Here is a 21,140-nt window from a genome sequence, read left to right as displayed (position 1 = left end):
TTACGCATCGGGGCAAACCTGCAACTACAGGACAAGAAGGACCTACACTCTGCTTCACTAATGCACTATCATTAAAATTAAGTTATCATGGAATAACTACAGATAATAACTAGGTGGACTTTTATTTGATTTCTCCTGGTTTCACCTGTGGATAATTTAGGAGCCCCTGATTAATACATAATTACGTTTTGGCCGCCTGGTCACTAGAATGCTTTGTTTTTTGCTCAATTATTTTTACATCCCCTGGCATATCCGGAAAGTGTACTTTTTGAGTCTGGTCAAGAGCAAGTTAAGTATATATGTAAAGAACTGGCATCACTCACTTAAGTCATCCCTGAGTCATGTAGTATAAGGAGAAGCAAATAGGATGGATGGGCCCCATCACAATCACACACAGTCTCTGAGAAAATATGCGGAAGCCTACATAGTTGCAAAGTTTTACAAAAGCTCCAATGAGCTTAGGCCACTCTTAATTAACTCTTCTGACATTCCAGAATAAAGTGGATTGGGCTCGGGAGACTTACTCTTCAAAGTGCAAAGATGTAAAAGGTTTTTTGCATGAATAGGCTCTCCTTTGATCAGTAGCAAGACGTAGACAAAAGTATTACCTTTGAAACTGTATGAAATAATAGGATAATCATGTTCTACTCAGACAGCGGATAACGTGTGTAGCTGCTGATATGTAGTTTAACAAACGTTTATCTAAGTGGGAATTTAGGGAACAATACTTCTCAAAAGAGACTGCACAAAGAGTTCAGAAAACTTAAGAGATCATCACAAGGAAGAGAACCAGTATTTCGATTAAAAAAACTACCATAAGCCTAAGAAAAACAAACCTACAGTTATAGCATTTGTCACAAACGCGACTAATCCCACAAAAGGATCTTAGGCAGCGCTGGCCATCTGTCGGGTTAGTTTAGTGAAACAAATATAATTTTTTTTAAAAATCTACTGGTTTAGATATGTTCAAACGAAACAGTTTGGTGGTGTAAAAATGCCTTTAAATGTTGTGACAGACTCGCAGTGAAAGAAAACAAAGTCATCATTTGTAACTTGAGAATACCAAATGGTATTACTAATAATTCATCACTTCTCATGCATATGAGGCACGAGTTGAACATATAGGAACTGGTGTAACTGGTCGCACCACACTGGCGTCAACTGTTAAACTCAACCCTTCGATTCCCCACCCCCCCATTCGACCCCCCTCGGATTACATAGTTTATTGCATTACCTAGACAAAGAAAAAAGCCACATGCATTCTTACATAAAAAGTAATCTCACCCAGTTAAGACGGTGTTGATTTCGAAGAATGAAAGACGGTCACAGGGCCTGCTAGAGACTAAACAACATGGCATGCCTATTTATCACGATGACAAAGCAGGTTTCTGCTTTGAGCTGATTAAACACTGAAGATGAATGTAAAAATTTATAAATAAGCAAATCACTCCAAGAGTCTTATTCTGAGGGCCACAGGAGCCAACACTAAACACAAATTTAACAAATCAGTATTAAACCCAATTTTGTTTAACCTGCAGGGTTGATGCATCAGCTTTGAAGCTACCTTTGCAACTGCATAAAACAATGGGGATAGTCATATTCTGCTGAGACTGCGATAAAGTATGTAGCTGCTGATCAGTAGTTTTCAACAACATTAGCAACATTCTTATTAATTGGGAATTTAGGGAAGAATGCTTCTTAAAAGACTGTATAAGTGCTTCAGAAAGTTTAACAGATCATCGCAAGGCAGCAAAACCAGTAATTTGCTTAACACTACAATAAGCCAAAGAAAGGAAAGAAAAACCATGCAAGAGACAAAACCTGAGGGCCACAGGAGCGAACAGTAAACAAAACAAGAAGCAATTCAATAATAAACCACATTCTGTTTAGTCAGAGAAAGCTACAATCCCTTAATTTCTGCTGGAAATGTGTGGCTGTACACCTCATAGTGAAACGGTTGTCACGTTTCCATTATAGAGACCAGCCTCAAAACTGAAACCTTCCAATCCAATAAAATTACCCGAGAACCTGTCTTTCAAAAATACTGAGTTTCTTCAATGATTTCAAAAATATACCAAGGAAGGAAGGTCCTCCTCATCCTTCCATGATGGGTCTTCCCTCACAAATCCTGGAACAAAACCAGCTCAGATGTGTATCTTTATTATCCAATTCAACAGTGTTCAGTTCACTCCACACTTGTATCAGCTCCACTACCTTCCACCAACCTTCCATTTTTTTCATGTTTTTGGTCAACCTTTTCTCGCGTCAGTCTCTCCATGTACTGCACGTGATGCAAGCCTATGCTCATTCGTATCTTTCGGATCTACTGCTCGTGTTTATATTTTAGGTGACCTGAGTACCATAGAATATCTACTGAATTGTAAAACAGAAGCCAACATGCTGACCATAACATGTCGCCTTTGTATCCTCACCAGATATCTTGCTGCTGTTGTCATTTCAAATCCAAGAAGATTCAAGCCTGAGGCAAGTGTTTGATTTGAAATGTCAAAACTTGTTTCTCCGAATTGCAATTACAGTGCAGTTCCCTCGCAATGTGTCAGATATTTGTACCTATTAGATACAAATATAAACAAGCATTTGCAATGCAACGGGTCTCGCGTTTGCGCATGTTAGAGCTGATCGCGTTGTAAACTCCTAACCCGACTTTTCATCCATCGGCAAAAGTGCTTTTATGTACGTAACCCGAAAAAGTGAAATTAACTGTGTAAAGCGCTCGACTTCTGCCAAGCGAAATCGCGCTAGGAAAACAGAGAAAAAGTAGTCCACGATCCGATAGAAAAAAGCGAGCCTCACGCCACCGGAAAAGGCATGACGTATGCGTGCCTTCGACTAATGAAAGCAAGCGGATTTTACTAGGCAAGTTCACGAACCAATGAAAAACACTGACGTGACATCGACAGGGCTCCGAGCCCTTTTCTAAACACTACAGCGTCTTGCTGCAATACGCATGCAACGCAGGCTCGACCCTAAAAAGGGAGAAAAGTAAGTGGACAGTGGAGACGGGGTTTTACTGCCAATGAACTGTGAAAAAGAAATTGTCTAGGAGAGACAATCCTGAAGACAACATACTGAGAATTTAAGGAAAATCGGGTAACAAGAGGAAAGGGGAATGCAGTCAAGTGGGTGGTTCCAGATAAAATTACATTTCCCTGTATATTTCCAAGAATTGCCTTTACATTAGGCTACAAGCTCTTAATTTGGCACATAGGGACATCGGTTTTGTTGGATGCCTGCAAGACTTCTTGTTGGCTTCATCTGTTCTGCAGCGTGCATTGCACTATCTGTGAACAGCTCAGAGACAACGTGGAGCATTTTCAAGATCACATCTTATTTCTTCTTATGAAGTTATCGCAGGGAACTGTAGCTGGGAGGACATAAATATGAAAGAGAAGGACTTCCTTACTGCACACCAATTTCATTGTCGGATGTCTAGTGAATGTTTATTAAAGGTCTACCTCCTCCAAATGTGACCTTATGTTCCCTGAACTTTGTAGCTAGAATTCTAAATTTGGTAACAATTGAGAAAGGTGCTTAAAAAAGGTGTGAATAATCCAAATAAAGAGAGAAACAGTAAAGCATTTTAGGACACAAATCATAGCACATGCAACAACACATCAATACTTGTGTCACTGGCGAATGGGTAAAAAAACGTATGCTATGCTTTAAGGCAAAGTGAGTGGGCAGTGAGTCTGAGCTGGGCAAAGAGGCTTCATCCCCTGGTATCTGTGTGACATTAGTGTGCAACGCCTGGAGTGTTGCTTAGAGTGAGATTTGGCCAACACTTAGGGTTCTGTGTGAATCGAAAAAGACCTACATGTTTCCAGTGACCAAGGGCCCACCCGCCCCTTGTTCTGCCCAGCAGACATACCCTGGACCCCACACACACCTTTTACTACCTAAGTATACAGATCTTCCATGACCTAGAAGATCTTTGAGAGGGGAACCTAGGGAGGGCTGTCAGATCTTTGAGATCCAGTGTCTCCTTTTGGCGCACCCTCCAGCTGCCTGTTATGGCACGTATACCATTGTCTAAAATGATCAAGTTGCCGAGACTACTATACTTCTTTGCCAACCTCCAGGAGTAGATATAAGCAGCATGGTTTAAGAAACTAAATATGCTCATTTGGGATTATGGGCACCAGAGAGTGGCCCTCACCATACCCTTCACCCTCATCGGATCAGGACTATCTATGGGGAAGACCCCTGTGACTGCCTCCGCTGCGCAGCACCAGACCCCCGCAGCAGCCATATGACTTGGGGATGCCTAGAGGTGCGTGTTCTGGGACGACTGAACAGAACACTGGGTAGGTCACTTGCCAATACCCCGGGTGTTTGCTTACTGGGCCTTAACCACCGCCCTGCCCCCTAGAAAGTGGGAAATAGGTTTGTAGACCAGCCCTGATCCTGGCAAAGAGGCAGGTGGCTATGGCCTGGAAGTCACCCAGGAGACCCAACACTGAAGGGTGAGTCAGAGATGCTGCAGTGGGCAAGGGCAGAGGAAAGAGCACTGCAGAGAGAGGAAGCAAACGATGTCAGGCTTAGACCTAAGGCACATCTATGGTCGGAAGTGGTGGAGGAATGGGAGTCCCCCAAAATAGAGGCCAATTCAGAGGGAAAAGAGCTGAACGCACTAACAAACGAGGAGGAAACAGCAGACAATCCAGGACCTCCCCTGATTAACCCTCTGAGCCCTGCACCAACCCACCCCCCACTCCCACAGGGACACCATCCCCACAAACAGTACACAGTGACCACTGGGTATACACTCCACTACTGACCATAAGCACACAGAGATGGAGTTATTTGCTTACAAAAATGCTATGCTGAGTTTGAATTTATAACTGGCATACATTACTCATGGAAGATGCACCCAAGCTCCTAACCCCGGAACTAGACACTCCTCCCATCAAAGCATGAGAAATGTGTGATATGCCTCATATGCAGGAATGGACTGTATAAAGCTTTACTGTAAATGAAGATGCACATACTTATAAAACACTGTACTGGAACTTAGAGGATGCAATGGAATGCTAAAATGCTAATAAAAAAAATGTTTAAAAATATAAAGAGTCACTGCACCGAATGATAATGTGACTGAAAGACAGGACTTCGGCCTTTGAGTGGGTATCCAAAACGCATCACCCGGACAGACTTCTGGCCACACCAACCACGTGCCTCTGATTTTGCCTCAGAGAAGCAAAAAAGCTGTTGTCGAATGGATAGCGACAATGGTGCGGGGATGGATGCACGGGACAGAGCATGTACTTGGACATCAAATCATTACTGTAAACTATATTCATTTAATTGCACATTTCTAAAGTACTAAAACTACACAAGGGCATTAAGACTGTCACAAAAAAGGGACAGTGTATGTCCAGAATAGCAGAAGTTTAAATTTCTTCCCAAAGGCAAAGAGATCATTAATCTGTTGCATCTCTTTCGAAGGCGATGCCTTCTCTGTTATGGAGCAGAACACTTGATTGTTGAGGATGCACTGCTGCAGACTATCGGAATTGGAGGAGGAAATAGCAGAAATTATCCTGTTTCGATAATTGTGTACAGAAACACCAATGAACGCTAGCAGACAAAGTTTATTCCAGAAAGACATCTACCTAAGTGGAGTAAGAGGTAGGTGTAAGTGAGATCATTCTTTTCAGGAGCGGTCAGTGAGGTATGGGAAGTAACTGAATCTATGACAGTAAAGTGAAGATTATTTTAAGTAAGTACAAGGTACATGGTAGTCTAGTGGCCTAGGGTGGATAAAACTGAAAATGACCAGGGGTGTGGAATTTATTAAAATATCTACTTGTCCAGGGGACAGGTTGCTTCTCAAATCTACTTGTCCTGTAAAAAGATCTACTTGTCCCTTTGGTGCCATGTAGTGTGGCGACAAATTATGGCAGCAATCTCATTATGTAAGAGCTCTGATAATAGCCTCTCTGATTATGCCAGGGCTACTACCATAGTAGGGCTTGAATACTTGCGTTTCAATCCCTACTGTAGCAATTTCCTTATTTTGCCACCTTTCTGCAGATCTGCATACTGGGGCTGGAGGAAGCAGTAAGCAATAGTTCCAGGGCTGGAATGCCTTTGAGTCTGCAAACCTACTAACCTGCATGTTTTAAAGATATTCACCAGCTTCTCTCTAATATTTTCCCATAATAAGAAAGGTTGGACATTTACTCCTGACAATGGCAGAATTAGAACTTCTTCCAGGGTTGGGAAGAAAGTGGCTGGAGGGAAAATGAACTTGCAAATGCTCAATAGATTTTCACATGAGCAAATCTACACATGCGTATTTACCCATGCTAAAATACAGTTCACCAATATTTGATAGGGGTACGACATATACCATGGGTGCACTTTTGTGACTTTAAGAATTTGGGGCCACATGTAGGTAGGTTCAGATTTGCGACCCACAAATTGCGAGTCAGAGCGACTCGCAATTTGAGATTTGCAAATCCGAATGTAGGATGGTGTCCCTGACACCATCTGTGATTCGCAAGGGCTTCGCAAATGCCCACCTAATGAATAATCATGAGGTTGGGTCGCATTTTTCGACCCCCTTGTGAATGGCGGCCCTCAAAGGGATAGTGGCCTGCTGGAGACAGCAGACCACCATGTCTGTGACTGCTTTTCAATAAAGCAGTTTTTTGTTGTTGTTTTTTTTGTAATGCAGCCCGTTTTCCTTAAAGGAAAACGAGATGCATTACGAAAACGAAAAATGAAACGTTTTCGTTTCATTTGCCTACTCCGAAAAAATGTTTACAGTGACATTCACAATGGGGAAGGGGTCCCATTGGGACTCCTTCCCTTTTGCGAAAGTGTTAGCACCCATTTGAAATGGGTGCAAACTGCGATTGGTTTGCGCCCGCGGTCACAAAACAATCCTACATTGCACTGCTAGTCGCAATTAGGAAGGGAACACCCCTTCCAAATTGCGAGTCGCAAGCCCGTTTTGCGATTCGGTAACCAGGTTACCGAACCACAAAACTGGGTTTGTGCATCGCAATGTGCTTTTTGCACATCGCAAACAGCGAAAGTCGCTGTTTGCGACATGCAAAAAGCTACCTACATGTGGGTCTTGGTCCCTAATTAGGTCTGGTGTTAACTAAGACATTTTGTTTTTATTAAACTTCTATTTCTCTCTCTTTCGGCTGGCTTTACTATGAGTGATCGCATTCTGCTCTTCCACAAGGAGCATATTGGCACACAAAGTAGTTTTGTTCAGTGTCAGGAACTACAGTGGCAATCAGCGACGTAACGAAACTGGAGGGTGCCCCTTTGCAAAGAACATGGAGGAGCCCCCTCTCCAGACTCACTCAGGGCAGGTGCTGTGCTGAAGGGGCCCCCTGGAGGGCGGCTGCGGGCCGTTGTTATGCCACTGGTGGCAAATTGTGCTTTCAGATTTCAAAAACTTTTTGGTTTTTTTTTTGCCAGTGTTTGTTACAATGTTGAGGGCCTGGTCGCTCCCACAACAATAAAGTGTTACAAAAGCCATGTCAAAACAAGACACGCATTGATGAAACTAAAAGACTTATAAAAATATGTGAGATCAGTTGGCTTTGTCAGTGTTTGTTTATTTTCATGCTTCCCATAATCGTGTTGAAAATGGTTACACTGATTTTCCATTAGAAATATTTTTGGGAAATACTAGCATGCATCAACACATTTTACTAAATGACATTTCATTTGCATATAATCAGAGAGCATTCTGGGAGCATTATACTTAGCCTCATAGCCTAAACTTTTCAAACATGTGTATACACGTCTTTTTTTTTTTAGTACTGGAACCAACGTCAGTAGTGAAGTGTGACCTTAAAACATTTACTTACAGCACTCACCCTAATAATGAAGGTTTTCAAATAATGAACCATAAATACAAGTTGGAACAGCATTATCTTTTGGTAACACATTACCTCAACTGCAGAGAGTTCCACTCTCTGTAAACAGGCAGCCAAAGGGTTTGTGCTGCAGAGGGTTGGGCCTACTTGTCCCAAGGACAAAGTACACATAAAAACTTGTTGCCCTTGACCCCAAACAAGATGTCCCGGGCGGACACAGTAATGGTTTGTGCAATACGCTAGGAACTTACGAAGACGAATGTGTGGAAATATCAAGTATGACATGGAGGAAACTACTGCAGATTCCAGTGGGCTAAAGAGTTCCATAGCAAAGCAGATAATATTTGGGATTGCTCCTACATAGAGTGATACAATCTGTAGTACTACCACACGAACAGTGACAGATTCTTTGAGTCACTGCTTTCCAGACAAGGTTATCCAGATCCACTGGAAGCAATAACATACCCAGACCATCTCACGAGAAACGCAAGTGTCCTTGAAGACTAAAGGTACTAACCATGTATTAACAACCTGATATCACCCAGTGACTAATGGGCAAGAAAAAGAGACAACAAATGTTGAAGTAACTTCGGCTAGCCAATTACAGTGGCTTACATGGGACTGTACAGAGAGGGCGACCGAGTGTACCACACAACATTAAGTAATAGGTAAGTCACTGTGGTTGTTGTAGGGACAGTATAGTGACACTGGTGGATTAAAGGCAACAAATAGGCATTAGCATTTTACTGAGACATTTATGGTCTAGCAAAGTCATTACAAACTCTAAAAGGAGGACAAATCGATTGGTTCAGATCACTTGGCATGGCAGTATCTGTGAATGCAATCCAGTTTGATGGCTGTGGAAGGATGAAAGGCCAAGCTGACCTTGCTGGGAGCTCAACTTGTTCCAAATCACCGACACAGAAGTAAGAAGTATGGCTAACTAATATGCCCTGTTGCATGATGGCGGATATCTTACAAGAAAGGTGGCCAACTTGGCCTTTTCCCACCTTGACTGACCAGTAGGGACTAGGAAACTTTTGGAAAAATGATTGGCAAATGTGGAGTAAGGGCAGATGTTGCCGTACACTGGCAGGTATGGTGCATCACTGGTGGATTTGGAACAGCTACATTGTGAGGTGTGCTAGAGAACACAGGCATCCTAAAAAGCAGAGGTGGGCTAGTTAACAAGCAGAGCCGAGCCAAGGGGTTCTTGCGTGAGATCCCATGCAAGAGCAGAGTCATGAAAATAACTGACGTAAATCATTCAACAAAGTAAAAGATATGATAAAGCCTCTTCAACATTCAGAAAAAGTTATTGCTTTAAGATACAAAAGTATTTCACCTTGGCACATACGCTTTTATCACTGTATTGAAAGGCATTTATTACAAGTGATAATTTTCAAACATTAACCTACAACCTTTCCTGCCCTAACAGCAATACAATTAGTGAACTAATGGGGCAAGTCAGCTGCCATGTGTTATAGTCTATTAATTCAAACATAAGAGGTTTTATACAGCACACATCCAGAAGTCACGTATTTGAAGGCCCTCTCATATGTGATAAAGAAGAGCAACTGCTGGCAAACTTAGTAAGTCTCGTCTTCCGGACCTATTGGCTTTGAGAATGTTTGGTGATGCTGTACAGCATCGGCAAGACGCTTTTCAGCATGGCCACAAGAAAAACAATCTTATGCAATACAATGGGTCTCGTATTTGCTCAAGGTAGAGCTATTAGCGTTGTAAATTCCTAACTGGACTGTTCTTGCCACACAAACTGAAAATGAAAAGTAAAACAGTTGACATAAGCCAACCTATTCAATGTGCGGCCATGAGTGCGAACATAGACAGACGAAAGGAAAAAAGTTTGATCGCAGTCAAAGTGATGGACCAAAGTGCAATTATACATGTAACAGGGACGATGGCGGTAACAAAACCACCCAAAGGAGGGACAAACAAAAAGCAGTTACCAACGAAAACAAAGGATTTTTAAAAGGAAAGCCCATGAATGAGTGATAGTGATGGGTGTGCAGTGGGCGTGGTTAAAAGCCCGGATGTATACCAACACGTCAGAAAAGCAGCGCTTGCACGTTGCTATGCTTAACCTAAAAATGAGGTGACGCAGGCCTAGGCATGTGCATGATCGTGACATATACCTGCACATGCATCATTATGCATGACACACCTATAAAATGAGAGACACCTTTTTTATGTTCAACCTACCTATAGCGCAGCAAATTACAAAACATACTGTAGGCTTACCAAGACATTACTAAGACCTAAAGACTGCCAACTGCTTACTATCGGCTTATTTTATTGTAATTTATTTGCTTGTTTTCTATTCAATGGCTTTCCTTGTGGCAGCATGTCATTTTGTGTTTGTACCAACTATGGAACACAGCTGCCTTACAATCTCTTTAATTAGCTGGCTTGAATGCTTCCACTAAATGCTTTTGGGGAATTGCTTTTTTTCTTTTTGTTTAAGCACTCAACGAAAGTGCATGTTTTCCAGCTTTCTCCCTTGAATGCTTTTCTACCCCCCATGTGGTTCTTCCCCCACTTGTCTTGTGCTGCACTCTCGCGTCTGTGTGCTACTCCCCCGCTGCATGTTGCTCTTTTTCACCTGTGTTGCTCCCCCACCACTCTGCAACCTGTTCATTTTTTAATAAAAAAAGCAGTTTTGTGGTAAAGTTTTAAAAAATGCTTATGCACTACTTTTTTTTTTTTTTTTTTTTAACTGATCCATCTCGGATTAGTAAATAAAAAGCAAAAATATTTACATCTGTGTCATTTTGTAAGTGCATGCGTGAGTGTTGAACTACAAAATGACATGGACGCTTCATCATGACACTTTTTTTTTTTTTTTTTTTTAAGTCATGCTGCACCGCAGCCGCGATGTGTTACAGCACGGCTAAAAACATCTGCAGTCAATAGGTCTCACTGGCAAGACTGACTGGTTTTGCCAGTGCTTGTTTTTTTTTTTTAATTTGCCAATCTAAGATGGATCGGTCGATTTTTAAAAATGTAAAAAGATTTCACAAAAACGCCTTGAAGTGATGAGAAAAAAAAAAACACGAATTAAAAAATGAAAAAAAAAAAAAAAGATGGTGGGGGTGAGGGACCAGGAACGGGAGTGAACGTGGAGGAAAATCAGCACATAAGGGAGAGCAATACGAGGGTGAGGGAGAAGTACATGAGAAAGAATGCAACTCTGGGGGATGGGGATGGGAGTTTGGCAAGAGTAAGCGCAGGAGAGAACTTGCAACACAGGAGACATCAACACAGCGTAGGGCATCGATATTTGACAGAAGGGAGAACTGAGCGCTTACGATTGATGTGCCGGTGGGAGGCGGAAGCCACAGGAAAGTGTGGCCTGTTTTGGGCTCAAGTGTCAAAGAGGTGAGCCAAAGCCAGGCATTGGGATCGAACCATCTCTGGCTCGCCCACCTATTCTGGGCAGTGGTATGTCAGAGTGTCCAGCAAGATTCCGTTGAAGAAGGTGGCCAGTGCGTTTGATTAAAAAAAAGTGAAGCAGGGCGTGTACAAGGTTATCAGTGTGGTGCCGAACGAAGCTAAAGACAAGATCATTTCAGTACGGGATAAAGTTGTGGATGGGCACAGGATCTCTGTGGTTGTCTTGTTCGGTTTCTTTAAAAAGGATGAGGATAATTGACAAAAAGTTGTGGGCAGTGTAACATGATGAGATACGTTTGTAAGATGCGGCTACGTAAGGGTGCTGTGTGGGACGTTATAGGCGAAACAATCGAAGTGAGTTGTGAGCAAGTTACAGTGTTTTCCATTCCCCGAGTCGGGTTCTGTAATAAGTTCGATCTAGAAGTGAAAGAAAACAGGATGTGTACTGGGAAAATTTTAAAACCCACACTGCATGATTTATCTATTAAAGAAAAGCTTAAGCGTGGGATTGCAAAACGTCAAAGCAAACGGTGCATAGACTGTGTGCTCCGACTAAAAGGGCGCCCCGTGCACCTTTCCGTAGGCGTGATCTGCTAACTCCTTCAATAGGAAGGGAAGATTTGCTTAAGTTTCATTTCAACCGAAGACTGGTTGCTTTCGTTTTCCAATCGGAAATAGCAATTCTGGGAACAGAAGCCGTAGCCCTGGACATCTAGCGGGAAGTCCGGTGATGGAAACCCCCATACCCTGTATTGTCTATGAAGGCAGGGGTCAAGGGTCGCTATAACTTGCACCTGTCAAACTCCCAAGTTGCCTTTGGGATGGGAAGTGAGTGGAGGGAGGGAGGTAAGGATTGCTAGAGCAGAATAGGGTTTGAGAAGGAGGGATCAGAATTGCTGGAGCAAGACTCGTAGCTGCAGCGGGGTCTGATGCAGGTAGGTGTGATCTCTCCGTCCTGGTCAGGTCACCGGAGGCAAACAGGGCATGCAATGGTGAAGGGCAGAGGGTCAGCTGCACTGTGACACACGGGTTGACACATTTTCCTATTGGATGACCCCGGTTCTCATCGCTACCCCGTTCCTGCAGCATGTACCCAAGCACGGTGAAATGGAACTACTTCCCTTTTTGGCCCAGAATACTAGAGGACGCAACATGGGGAGATCGCCCCGGGAGCAAGAGTCCCTGGGGGTAACTGTGCATGCCTTCCCTTCCCCCCCCCCCCCCGTTAGGACTGCCCGCAAAGGCAAATCTGTCAGGTTCGCTCAAGGGGGTGTACACTATGCCCAGCTACGCCTTTACGTAGATCAATGCCGGGTGGTGCTTACAGATTTGTTCAATACCGTGTCTCTCTCAGCCATGCAGCGTGTACCCTGAATTAAGCAGGAACTGCACTCTGCGAGCCGGCTAGTGATTTCTGACCCCGCGATGATGCTCTGGCCGCCGGTTACATTCCTATTCGCATCTCCCAAGGTCGGCGGACTCCCTGCCAGAAACCCACCTGCCCACTCCAACCCACCGTGAGAGAGGGGTCTCACCTTGTATGAGTCGGTAGCCAGCAAGATATTAAACTCGCCCTCTCTGCCTTCCATCTTGAACTGCGCAGCCCGGAGCCGTCAATGTGTGCCTGTCCCGGTCACCCGCGTGAACAGCACAGTGGCCCCCAAGCCCCCGCCCCCGAGACCAAGTCCGGCCCGCAGAGCAAGCACAACCCTTCAGGCGAAGCTGGACTGAAACAGGCCACGCCCGCAAAACAATGTGGGTGCACCAACGGGCTAACTATGAAAACAGAAAGCCACAAGGCCAACTGTAGAAATGTCACGCATGATGGAAAGCCAGCAGTCGAAATGACACATAGCTACTGAAAAACTTTACTCTAAAATCCAGAAAATATATTATTCACTTGTCAGTCAAGCGTTATATGCCATTCTACATTATTTTATTATACGTAGGATGTACAAGAATCTCACGGTTCATTAATTCATATTTCAAGAAATATAGATTTGACGATCCAAATACAAAGTTTTAATTAACAGTCCCCTCAAATATGTTGTACAGTTTTGAAATGAAGGTGGCCTAGCCCATTTCAATGGTCGCCTGTCTTTTCTGCACGCATCCTATCAACTTACGCCCCGCCCACAGCCACCGCCTCCCACACCACTGGCAGGCGCGGACAAAGGAGGAGGGTAGCGCACGTGACGTCAAAGGCCATGTCGAAGGGTACCTCCAGTTTAATCATGTAAGGGAGGTGGGGCTCGTGTGTGACGTTACCTGACAAGCCGCCCTCAGCGCGTGCTGAAGGGCGGCAGCCTAGCTGACGACAGTTCATTTGTCTTTCGGTTTCGTTTCTCTTCGAGTATGGCGGAAACGCTTTTTGTTGGAATAAACCCAACATATTGAAGCGGCACACCCATCCCATAGCAGCTCACGCGCGTGCAGAGCGCGGACTTTCGTTTCGCTGTCTTTAGTTCTTTCTTAACCGCTTGTTTTACAGGCTGGCCTTATGGGCTCCATGTCAGGACTTTGGGCAGAGTCCATATGTGCCGGGGTAGGTGGAGGAGAAGCTCGCGTTAGTAAACGTTGGGCACGGGCATGTAGTAGTTAGAGCATATTGCTTTAAAGTTGTTGGTTGACAGTAGAGGAGGGCGAACCAAAAATTTAAATAAATCTTTTTTTTTTCATTTCCAAGACACACACAGTATAGAAATATAGTCTGAAAATGCAATACAATAATCAGTCCTGAATTTCAAATTCTATTTCAGGACTGGAAGCTCCGATTATGCTATCTCTCTCTTTACTGTCCAAATATAGCAGCCAATCAGTTAACAGTTAACAAAAAAACCACACATCCCATGATGCTTCAATACAGTATCGCATGCCCCAAGCACCAACCACAACCTCTGTCCATAAATAGCATGACACCAAATGTCACTTCCTCTTTCTTTGCTGCTGCAGCAGATAAGTACTATTCGTTTTTACCTCTTGTTTGTTTTATAATAATTATGGTGCCATGTATGTTTGCTTTTTGATACTGTCAGTGACGCTATTTCGCTCGCTCATTTATTGTATTTAGCGCTTCGTGTGCTACTGCACTATCGGCTTCATGCTGATTTTTTTGTGCCCCTTTTTTGTGGAGTAGCAGTGCAGAGTGCTATGCGTGTCGTCTTTCTTTCAGTTTTCTCTTTTCACAGTACGCGCACGCTGTTTCACTAGCCGATCCTTTCGGTTTCATTCTCTCTGGAGATCGGCTCTTGTTTGCAGCACGTATTCCCCCTGTGCTCCCTGACGCCAGCGTGTACTAAACGCCTGGGTTGTAAAATCTTAGAAAGCTTGGCCTAGAGTGTTTTACAGGCTGCTCCCTCCACGCCTTATTGGGCTCCACATTTTTTCTATCTGCCTGTAAGGGGTTTTTCACTCCCCCTTTTACTTATTGCTATTTAATATTACTTATACTTTTGATTGATCCATATTAACATCATGGCTCAATGGAATGAGCAGGAAGCAGGGTACTTCCCTGAAGACCATGGTAACCAGCTGGAGGTTAACCTGGTGGAAGCCCTTGATACTAGGGTTCAGCAGTCAGTTAATGATGCCCTAATGAGAGCGTTAAGGCCCTTTTTGGGCCAACTTTTTGACTATGCCCGCTCCCAGGGTTGGCTTCACGGGCAGCAACCCCTCTCTGAAGGGACTAAAGCAAAGTCCAAGTCTAAAACAAAAAAGTTAGAGGGAACTGATGCTCCTTTTGGGGACTTACATGCTGACTTATTTGAAAAACTGCGTAAAAAGCAAGCTACCGAACATAACTATAGTTCAAGAAAAGATTCTACCTTCTCCCCATCCTCTTCGGATAAGGATTCCTCTTCTAAGGATTCTGATGACTCAGAGGCTCTGTGTCCCAGTAAAAAACTAAAGAAACAGACACCTCCTCTTCAGGTGTTGGATTTTGACCCCACTGAGATTGTACTCCCCAGATCATCCAACTGGGTCCCGTCCTCTGAAGTAGCACAATTAGACGATAAAGTGTCTGACACTCCTGAAATTGACCCCACCATGGTCCCTTTCATGAAAACATTTGTGAAAGATCCAAAGTAAGGACTGGATAGGTCTTGGCGCCTCTGTCAGGATAAACTTCTAGATTTAAGAGGTCCATTAACTAAGATCCTGGATATGACTTTTCTTGCCAAGGAGTCTGACACTCCTGTGGACACTGATGTACTGATTGGATATGCTCAGCGAGCCATTTGTCAACTGGGCAATACTAACTGCGCAATCTCTTCGAAACGCAGAAAATCTATTCTCATGCGAATTGACCCGAAACTAGCTGATTTAGCCTCTTCTGGGGCAGGCCCAGCTGCGGATGGACTTCTTTTTGGATCCGCTTTTATCAAGGAGCTGGCCAAGTTTTGTTCTACTTTTTCTTCTCTTGATAAGGCGCAAATGTCCCTTAAAAAGGTTTTCAAACAAGGCCTTTTTGTCAGGGCCGGTCGTTATGGAGGACGTATGCCCTGCCGAGGAGCTTTCACATGTCCTCAAAACTATTATCCCAGAGGGAGAGGTGGTTGGAATGGAGACCAATCTGATTCTACTTTCTACCCCACTCACTCCAGAGGAGGTCGGTCCAGATTTCGCAGAGGACCCTGTAGGGGACAACAAGGAGCAATCCAAGAAGCTGGTTACTCAGGTGAGCATTATACCCTATTCTCAGGTGCTTCTTGGGGGCAGAGTGGGATTGTTTCTAGACAACTGGAAACACATTTCTGGGGATCTTTGGATTCTTCAGACAGTTTTGGGCTTTCATCTAGAGTTTATCGGTACTCCGACACAACTATCCCCTCCTCTTCAAATTACTTTTTCCCGCGCAGATCAGACTTTTATAGACATAGAGGTTCAAGCTTTGTTAGACAAAGGAGCAGTACATTTTTCAGCTCATCGCCCTTCCATTTTTCTCAGCCTCATTTTTGTAGTAGACAAAAAAGGAGGGGGTCATCGTCTAGTATTGAATCTAAAGGATTTAAACTATTGGATATTGTACAGGCATTTAAAAATGGAATGGATTCACATGCTAAGGGATATTCTACTAGAAGGAGACTCATGGTCCGCCTGGACCTAAAGGATGCTTACCTTTCGATTCCCGTCGAATCCTAGTTCGTTTTTAATGGGATAACAGGAGTTAGCTTAGCCTCTGGCTTGCAGACTCGTGCCCCCGTCACCTAGTGACTTTTAACCTTCTTAGCTTGCTCTGTCTTAGCCCATTTAATTATTTAATTCTTCTAAGATGGCTGCCTTATTTATAGTTAGGCCACTTGTTATGAGTTACATTATCAGCGTCACCGCACTAAGGCGTCAAGATCAAGCAACAAAGACAAACAAACAGTAGGTGTTCACACTTAGGTATTTTCCCTCTCTATACTTTTGAGGGATTGTTTATATTAATTGCCGTCCCAAGCATGTCTGTTTTCTATTGTTTGGGAACACATCTACGTCGGGGTCCTTGTAGGTCTGTATAAATACATCACACTTTAGACAGATAATCAGAGGGATTCCGACCAGAGGGCATCGCCACCATCACTGATACCGATGCTGCACGCCGTCTTGACGCTGACCCAGTCTTTGTTTCCCTGCGGAGTCTGAGATAGAGACCTCATTCCAAGGTAACACGGGTTGGGGGCTCCTCTCATGGACATGGCATTGGCAGATTAGGTTTAGCAAACCCAGCTCTCCTTTAGGTAGGAGGTTAGGCTTCTCATATTAATGTAGTAGGTCATATTACATCTCTTATGTCTTTTCTATGCATTGCAAGATGGTGGGGGTCTTTGTAATAATGACTCTCGTCTTCACAATTCTGGTCCTTGCATTATTCATTATCCTAATCATTGCAGCCCATGCAACTTATTGCGAATTGCAGTTATGTTAAATAAAAACCATTGAAACTTTACTGCATCTTTGTCATTGCCTGTGTTTGTATGAGACATGATATATCTGTGAGAAAAGGGTAATCTCCGTTTAACCAAGACACTCCCTGAGATGTCTTATTCTCGAGTCCATGCATAAAGGCTGCCACAGATCACCTTTTACTATTGTGTTTCTGGTGAGGTGCTGCTAGTGAGCCGGTAAGGTTGGGACAACAGTTGTGTCTTGTTGTAGGAAAGGCATAGTCACCTACAAACAAAAGTAGTGTCATCCTTTAACCAGCAGTCTTGCCCAGAGCAAGAGTCCAAACTACGACACCGTCTTCCTTCCTCACAGGAGATTTCTGCAATTTCTTTGGAAGTGCCAATGTCTGGAATTCAATGCACTTCCGTTTGGCCTGTTGTCGGCCCCTTGGTGCTTCAACAAAACTGTTAAGACCAGTGATGGAATGGTTGAGGTTAAAGGGAGTTCGATTGATCATCTATCTAGATGATATCTTATTGATGGCTCAGGACCTTCAATCCCTTCTGACTCATTTAGACTGGACCATCAGTCTTTTACAGGATTTGGGTTTCCTTATCAATGTGCATAAGTCGTTATTGAAACCGACCCAAGTGATAGAAGTTCTGGGATTCAAGATAGACTCAGTCCGCTCCCAACTAATTCTTCCCTCGCAAAAGATTTGCAATATCAAGAGGCAGCTGAGGTCTGCATTGTCCAGTCCGACAATTTCTTTGAGGAGCATTGCCAGAATAGTGGGTCTTCTGGCCTCATCTATTCAGGCAATCTTTCCAGTCCCCCTTCATTACTGTGCTTTGCAGAGACTCAAAATCATACATCTGCTACAAGGTCTGAGTTATTCGGAACTGATTCCTTTAACCATAGAGGTCAAGTCAGAGATTCATTGGTGGCTCCAGCACATGGAAGCCTGAAATGGCATGGCCATTTTCGGCTCTCACCCAGAGGCGATGATCGAATCAGACGCCAGTCAGTGGGGTTGGGGAGCCCGTTGTGGTTCCCTAATGACCACGGGACGATGGTCAAAATTGGAACAAACTCTTCATATCACTTGTCTGGAACTCCTAGCGAGCTCTCTTGCAATAAAGAGTCTTTCTCCTCAGAAGAGGCATACTGCTGAGGATGGACAACATCTCAGCGGTGCGGTATGTCAACAACCTAGGGGGGACGAAGTCCAGGATCCTGGCAGAGATTGTCAAGGATTTCTGGCAGTACTGTCTAAATCATCATCTGATTGTCCTCGCAGAATATCTCCTGGGAGTTCAGAATACAATAGCGGACTGGAATTCCAGATTTCTGACGGATTCCAGCAACTGGAGACTGGATCCAGTGATTTTCTTTCAGATAATAAGAGAATGGGGCCCTTGCAAAGTGGATCTTTTTGCATCTTGCCTCAACTCTCAGATATCAAAATTCTTCAGCTGGCGCCCGTATCCTCTGGCTCTGGTAACAGATGCCTTTCTTCAGGATTGGTCCCAATTTCAGGGGTATGCCTTTCCTCCTTTTCTGATGATATCCAGGGTCCTGTCTCAGGTTTGGAGACAGAAAGCAGACATTATATTGGTGACTCCATTTTGGAGAGCTCAACCTTAGTTCCCAATTGCTCTACAGTTAGCTTGTGCTCACCCGCTTCTCATTCCTCCTCGTCAGGATCTTCTCTTGAGCCTGGAAGGCCTTCAACATCCACTTATCATATCAGGAAAACTGACATTGATGGCTTGGATGGTTTGAGGTTGAGATGGAATTCCCCAGGTCTTTCGCAACAAGCTGCAGATTTCATCAGGCAGGCTTGGGCCTCTGGCCCTCATAAAAGATATTCATCAGCATGGCGCAGATGGAATGGTTGGTGTGATGGAAGGGGTATTAATCCTGTGGAGTCAGACTTTGAGATGATTGTCAACTTTATAGCAGAGCTGGCTGGTTCAAGTTTGGCTTATAGAACTATTAATAATTTTAGATCAGCCATTTCAGCTGGCCATGTTCATATTGATGGTAAACCTGTAGGTGAGCATCCTCTGGTCTGTAAATTATTGAGGGGTATTTGTTTAGCTAACACTCCTCAAACCAGATATTCGGTCTTGTGGGATGTGAACATTGTCTTAAGATTTTTAGACGTGTGGCCTGCCAATAAATATATGTCTCGTAAACAGATTTTAGCAAAACTGACTATGTTATTATGTCTGATTTCCTGTAAGAGAGTATCAGATGTCAAAGCTTTGGATTTGGCTGGGAGGGTTTATTCTCCTGAAGGTGTTACTTTTACTATTACCAGAAGAACAAAAACTAATTGCCAGACAGTAACTTATCCCATGTATCCGGATAGTTAAAAACTATGTGTAGTTCAATTTATCAGGTGGTTACAGACGAATTTAGGCAGGTTGCTAATGGCCAGTTACTAATTTCCTTGCAAAAACCTTTTAAACCAGTTTCATCAGCCACTCTATCAAGATGGATGAGATGGTTAATGAGTGAAGCAGGTATAGATACCAGTCAGTTTGGAGCTCATTCTGTTAGAGGTGCTATGGCCTCCAAGACATATGCCTTAGGTTCTCGTTTGGAGGGCATTATGAAGGCAGCTGACTGGTCTTCTGAATATACGTTTAGAAAATGTTATCATAAACCTGTGGTAGATGTTGCTACAGTGGTAATTGGACAGCTTTAAACGAGCATAATCGGAGCCTCTGGTCCTGAAATAGAATAAAAAAATGTCTAGCTTACACGTCAAGAATTTTCAATTCTATTAAGGACACAGAGGCGAGGATTATACCTTCCTTGAAGACATTGTTATGTCATGTATTAAAAAAATATGTATATCACTTTGACACTATATCGATTGTATTTTGCCCTCCTTTATTAATATATTAGATACTTCAAGGTATTATTGACTATTTTAACCTTATGAGATATTACTTTCTATTGTTTTATGTTTTAGGGTCTGATCAGAAGACTACCTGAAGTTCTTTCCGCTTGTGTGTAGATGAAGTCACCTATATGCGGCTCAGTTCCTTTAGAGTTTCTGCAACTCCTGGCTCCTGTTGCGCTCTTTTGGTGTTTCCAGATCTAATTTGGAGGATCGATGGAACTTCAACTACGTAAGAAGTTTTGTTTCGGAAGTTTAAGGATTATCTGACTTTGACAAAGAAAGAGGAAGTGACATTTAGGATCATACTATTTATGGACAGAGGTCGTGGTTGGTGATTATGGCATGTGATACTGTATTGAAGCATCATGGGATGTGTAGTTTTTTTTTTGTTAACTGTTAACTGATTGGCTGCTATATTTGGACAGTAAAGAGAGAGATAGCATAATCCACACCTCTGTGTCCTTAATAGAATTGAAAATTCTTGACGCGTAAGCTAGAAATTCTTTTATTCGTCTCCTAAAAAACCCTTCCATTATTTTACAATACAATTGTGTTCGAACAGCTTCATTGCAACTTTAAAACCTTCCTTCGGTTGGCATATTTATCATTAAAATACTCAAATTAATAACTTCATAAAGGGCTCGATGAATTAATACTGATGATTTTCTCTTGTTATACAATTTATAATTCTCTTTTTTGAATAAGCAAGATGTCCTTTGCAATGGGAATAACGCAAACTAATTGCTTAATTACCCATAAGGTTGCCTGAACATCACAGCCTGATCTCAGACCATTCCTCAGAAAGTAAGGGCGCAGGAAGCTTTTCCTTTCATTTAAACATAATGGACAATCTAACAACAAATGTTTTACGGAGTATTTTGTTTGTACTTAAAGGGTAACAGCCATTATTATCCAGCACCATCCTTTTGAGACAGCGTATCCTCCATCTAGGCTCTACCCCAATATTGAATTGTAAAATTATGTTCCTTACTCGTTTCTCTGGGAGGTGACATAGATAAAGAAAGACATGTCTGTTTCAAGCTATTATAAGGTATGACTAACAGAGTTTTTTA

The 21,140-nt window shown here is 43.2% G+C and overlaps 1 protein-coding gene across 2 annotated transcripts in view; it reads right to left on the bottom strand.

Annotated features, from left to right (window-relative positions):
• NAMPT (nicotinamide phosphoribosyltransferase) overlaps positions 1 to 12,967 on the bottom strand; it is a 189,644-nt gene extending 176,677 nt beyond the window's left edge. Inside the window, exon 1 of one of the 2 annotated variants that reach the window (XM_069229847.1) lies at positions 12,815 to 12,967. In XM_069229847.1, coding sequence (XP_069085948.1) covers positions 12,815 to 12,868 — 54 coding nt within the window. In that variant the 5' untranslated portion in view covers positions 12,869 to 12,967. The remainder of the gene's footprint in view (positions 1 to 12,814) is intronic. The other variant, XM_069229848.1, reaches the window with a different exon arrangement.
• Positions 12,968 to 21,140: the final 8,173 nt, after the last annotated feature.

The sequence above is a fragment of the Pleurodeles waltl genome, chromosome 4_1 (genome assembly GCF_031143425.1).
Source record: "Pleurodeles waltl isolate 20211129_DDA chromosome 4_1, aPleWal1.hap1.20221129, whole genome shotgun sequence".
In the NCBI taxonomy this organism is placed as follows: Eukaryota; Metazoa; Chordata; class Amphibia; order Caudata; family Salamandridae; genus Pleurodeles; species Pleurodeles waltl.
Note: the sequence above shows the minus strand (reverse complement) of the source record. Positions and strands in the feature narration are given on the sequence as shown.